Genomic DNA, 5,390 nt, shown 5'->3' with positions numbered 1-5,390 from the left:
ATTTGCTTTTCTGTAAACTTCCAGTGGTCTGATTTAACATATGAAAACACTATTTGTTTTTCTGTAAACTTACAGCGGTCTGATTTAACATATGAAAACACTATTTGTTTTCTGTAAACTTCCAGTGGTCTGATATAACATATGAAAACACTATTTGTTTTTCTGTAAACTTCTGTTTTAGAATTACCATAAAGATGACATGTAACTAAAATATTTGAAAACAGTAACTGATTAATATTCTCTATCCCTAATGTATTGTTTGTTGTAGAGAAAAGCAACATTGGGCTACCTGTTGTGTTCACTACAAAGGATCGAACCCCAACTTTTAGTTTTGTAAGTTATAAATTTATTGTTTACCCACCAGGAAACACCCAAATGTAAATCAAGTACTTGAATCTATACTGCATAAATATGAATGGAGTTACTGAATTAATTTTAAATCAAGTGGAAATAGATTAAAAGTATCATCATTCATCTTGTCCAAAAATCCAATTGATAAGGGAATTTAAAAACAGAATACGTGGGTATTAAACACAAACATCTGTTAAACTACATGTAGGTATTAAACACAAACATCTGTTAAACTACATGTCGGTATTAAACACAAACATCTGTTAAACAACATGTCGGTATTAAACACAAACATCTGTTAAACTACACGTCGGTATTAAACACAAACATCTGTTAAACTACATGTAGGTATTAAACACAAACATCTGTTAAACTACATGTCGGTATTAAACACAAACATCTGTTAAACTACATGTCGGTATTAAACACAACCATCTGTTAAACTACATGTCGGTATTAAACACAAACATCTGTTAAACTACATGTCGGTATTAAACACAAACATCTATTAAACTACATGTCGGTATTAAACACAAACATCTATTAAACTACATGTCGGTATTAAACACAAACATCTGTTAAACTACATGTCGGTATTAAACACAAACATCTGTTAAACTACATGTCGGTATTAAACACAAACATCTGTTAAACTACATGTCGGTATTAAACACAAACATCTGTTATACTACATGTCGGTATTAAACACAAACATCTGTTAAGCTACATGTCGGTATTAAACACAAACATCTGTTAAACTACATATTTCCTAAGCTTCAATTTCATTCACTTAAAATTTAAATTGTATTGTTTAAAACTGTACAAGATTTTTCTACAGGTATGTTTGTAAATAATGATTTGACAAAAAAAAAACATGATTTTATACAACTTTCTTAAACAACTTGATTTGCATTCGAGCAATTTTCTTACACAGTGTATGATTCATTGTAAGATTCTTAACACTACAAGGAACATGTAGAAAGCCAGGGATGTTTTTGTCTTTTATAACAATTAAGAAATTTAAAATCAAAAAATGATCTTATTAATTTGCTTCTGAAATTACAAAATATTTTTTACAAGTTGAAAATGGGGTACATGGGTTACGCTGATAATGAAAACCTGCATACAAAAAAACTTCACACTAAAATTTCTAGCCATTATTGTCTAAGTACAAAGAAAAACACCCAAGTTTGAAAGAATACCCGTTTATTCTGGCAAAATATGAGTATGGTTAATACTTTTGGTGCAAGTCTGCGTCATGTGGAAGAAATCAGGCATCCTGCTCTGTAGAATTATAGCCTATTCTTGGCACAGAATCTGAATTCAAGAATCCAGGAGAGTAGGTTTAATGAGACATTTATGTTGAGATTGGTCAAGTATAGACCACACATGCTCAATGAGATTCATGTCCAGTGATTGGCCATGCAAAGGGAGAGCTTTAATGACCTGCTTCTCTTTCCATCTTGCATTTTAGAGGGTGGCTATTTACTTATAACAAGTCTCTTTATACTTATACAAAGCTATAATTGCTTTATATGTGCACTTGAATTCAGACGCTACCATACAAAGAAAAGACAATTCTTTATTGAATACAACAACAAACTTTCTTTATGGTAAAATTCATAAAAAGTTTGTTTAATAAAACCAATGGTTAAATATAAGAAATTAACATTTTTCAAAATATTTATTAGCTATCTTTAAGACTACATTCTGTAATATGTATCTATGCATTTGTGTTATATATATATGTGTGTGTGTTTTCAACAGCTTTTCTGCATTAAGCATGGTCAAAGAAGAGATTTTTCAAATTTTCTCTTAGTCTTGATGATAATTTATATATGCAAAAGATGGCATTATCAGCTTTTCTGGTATATTAACCCTATGTATATGGCTGGGTCAAAGTCCACTTTATGACCTTTTGCAAAGTTACATTCAAAATGTAATCGAGGAACTTTATTATCAAAGTATATCAATAAGTTTGGCATCAAAACATAGTTTACAGTTCAATTTTTTATATTAGCTAACTTTGAAATATATAAAAGCTCCTCTGTGTGATGTATCTGTTCTCAGAATTCTTCCCCTTTAGATTATATCTTCGATAATATGGCTTTCAGTATGTCCAACCAATTAGAAACACAAATTATACACCATTACAAGCAAGAAAACAAAAACTGAACCTCTGCATTCTCTCTTTGCTGAGATATCAATAAATTTGTGAAACCCAATAGAGAAGCCTCTCCCATCTGACCTGCCTTTCAAGACAGTTATATATAAATATACAAGCTGAGACACCCATCTTACGTCCGGGGGCCATGAGGATTGAAGGTAAGGCTTTTAACTAATGAATTAAATCAAGAATTTGTATTTAAATGCATAACTTATTTCACACTACTTCATTTCATACCTACTTTATTACAGAAATGGCATTACTATTACTTTTACTAATCCTTCTCTACAGCCTCAGTGTTGTTGATACTATGAGTGCTTCTTGATAGACCACATTAGAAGTTCTTCCTGGGCCAAAATAAAGAGTTTTCTTGGTTATCCTACTCATGAACACCTAACACAGAATTGACCATGTCAAAAGCAAGAGGTTTTCATGCACCCCTGCCACTTTAAGAGTCTGACCATATGCTTTTGTTGCCATTTTTCCTGGCAAAAATGTGAATGTTTGAGATATTTTACAAAAAAACTCTATATTTTATAAGAAAAATTCAAAAACAAACTTAAAAAAAAACTAATAACTAAAAACTTTTAGGAAAAAAAATTGGTCCAAGATTATAGTCATTGGTTAAACTAACATATTTTTGCTGTGGGTGTTGGCCAAGGTTGGTGAAGCCAGGTAATAACTTCCCCATTGGTCCAATGTATCATCATACTAAGTTTGATTGAAATAGGTCCAAAGACTGTAACTTGGCCATTTATTTACCCTCAGCTCTATCAGAAACATCTCAATGGACTCCCACCCTGATTTATCATTTTTTACATGTAGTAAAATTAAAAGAAAGCAGATGTAAGAAGGTTAGAAGCTGAGGTTATTAGGATAAGTAATTGTAATTTTCTGTTACAATCTGTGGCCATTCTAGAAACTAAAAATGGTATTATTCATTTATTTCTTATTTTTTAACTTCACCATACATTGATAATTTGGCTACAGTTAGTGTAAGGGTATAGAAAATATGAAACAGTAAGATTAAAATAAGCATTTTTACTTATTACATGAAAAGCACCTTCAACTCAGACTTACTCAGTAAAGGCTTTGTTAATTCACAGACAAATCTTTAGTAGAAATACTTTATTTAAAAAATCATTTTTTTTTTTTATAAGACTTGTAATGTTTACTAAAATCTTTCCAAATTTTGCAAAGCTACACTTGGTACATTCTTAGTTATAGTATGCTTAGTTTCACAGTTACAGGTGGTTACAAGGTTGGTCCAACTGACCAAGCCCATATGTAAAGGTTAATCATCAAGAATAAGGTCTGCTTGTATGAAAAGAAGTGCACATATGTCCTCATTGTAAACCTACCATATTTTCAACTGACCTCTGTTGTTTGCAAAAGCCAAGTGGATAACTTGAACAAGTGGATAAAATGATGGTGCACTTGAAGTTCAAATAAAAATATAGTATGATATGTTTCAAACTTGCTTGTAAATTATTATTTCTTTATCACAAAATAAGTTCATATGTTTCTTAGACAAAATTATTTCTAAAAAAAAATTAATTCTGTAGAATTACAAGAAGATAGAATTGTGAAATAATTTATTAAAGCACATGAATTCCTTCATTCCTGTCATATACCATACTTCCAATAAATAAAAATATTACAAACATTTGTTGGGGAGTTTTTTTTACCTGGATCCAAGGCAGGCAACTCAAAACAAAACTAAGATATTGATTTCTTCCATCCTCAGGGCTGCTAATATTTTGTTGTAACATCAGGTTAACTGTCTCATTTCTCAGGAGGTTATGCTCACTTACAAAATTTGGATTCATCATTAGGAACATAAACAAAGGTTTCACAAGTTCCAGGGTTTCTTTAGACTCACTAGAAATAAAGGAAAAAAACTAACTAATAATAATAAAATTTTTATATCAATATTTAACAATTAAACTGAGGTATGTGTAGATTTTGAAAATGTTAGGGTCAAAAAATTTAAATTGTCAGAATGAAAAAAATTATGGTTAAAATTGAAACTATAAGATCATGGAGGAAACGGTTAAATTAATGTGATATACTAAGTTAAAACAAAATAAAAACATTAAAGACTGAATTAAGCATTTAAAAACATCAAGATATGCATTTTTTAAAGGACTGTATTCCATTTATTAAAGGAGGAATAAGCTGATTTTTTTTCTCTTGAAGGATGGAGGTTAATAGCAGAGTTTTAGGTTTTGGAATAAAAATTAACTCATTAACTTTCTGTGTTGTAATCTGTAAGCTGAATAACACCAGTTGTACAATATTAACAAAAATCCTCTGGGATCTAATAATGTAATTGGAGATGAAAAACTGTCCAGTATGATAACTTTCTGAGCTCTAATCTGAAAACTACACTTTAATAGGAGACTAAAATTTTAAACTTTGTGTTGCAAGATGAAAAATGAGCATTAACGGGGGCATAAAATTATAATTTTGTGTTCTACAATGGACGTTAATTGAAGCCCAAAATAACTGCATTCTTTAACTCTTTCTATACGAGTCACAGGTGAAAGGCGATGTCATCTCGTTTGTTGACTCACATTCAAAATTTTATTGAACTATTTTATGAATTTATGTCAATAAGTTTGGTATCAAACTGTAGATTATAATTCAAATATTTGAACTACATATTACTCAATTTGTTAATTTGAAAGTAAATATTAAAAAAAACACAAATAAACATCGATTTTTGTGTGTAACGTGGTATGTTGAATGCAGCACTGGTTCAAATTAGATGTTTGTGAAACCAAAATACAAAGTCTATAGTTTCATACGAAGATATTTATAAGCTAGAAGATAAAATAAGAAGTTCTTATCTTTTCTGCTTGCTAAGATA

The 5,390-nt window shown here is 30.1% G+C and overlaps 1 protein-coding gene across 1 annotated transcript in view; it reads right to left on the bottom strand.

Annotated features, from left to right (window-relative positions):
* Nucleotides 1–5,390, bottom strand: part of LOC106473917 (focadhesin-like) — a gene marked incomplete at its 3' end in the record, with an annotated part of 43,520 nt that overhangs the window by 3,385 nt on the left and 34,745 nt on the right. The window contains exon 7 of the mRNA XM_022402318.1: nucleotides 4,207–4,399. Within this exon, the coding sequence (XP_022258026.1) occupies nucleotides 4,207–4,399 (193 nt within the window). The remainder of the gene's footprint in view (nucleotides 1–4,206; nucleotides 4,400–5,390) is intronic.

Source organism: Limulus polyphemus, unplaced genomic scaffold (genome assembly GCF_000517525.1).
Source record: "Limulus polyphemus unplaced genomic scaffold, Limulus_polyphemus-2.1.2 Scaffold6628, whole genome shotgun sequence".
NCBI lineage: Eukaryota > Metazoa > Arthropoda > Merostomata > Xiphosura > Limulidae > Limulus > Limulus polyphemus.
The sequence above is the reverse complement of the archived record's forward strand: the minus strand, read 5'-3'. Positions and strand labels throughout refer to the sequence as shown.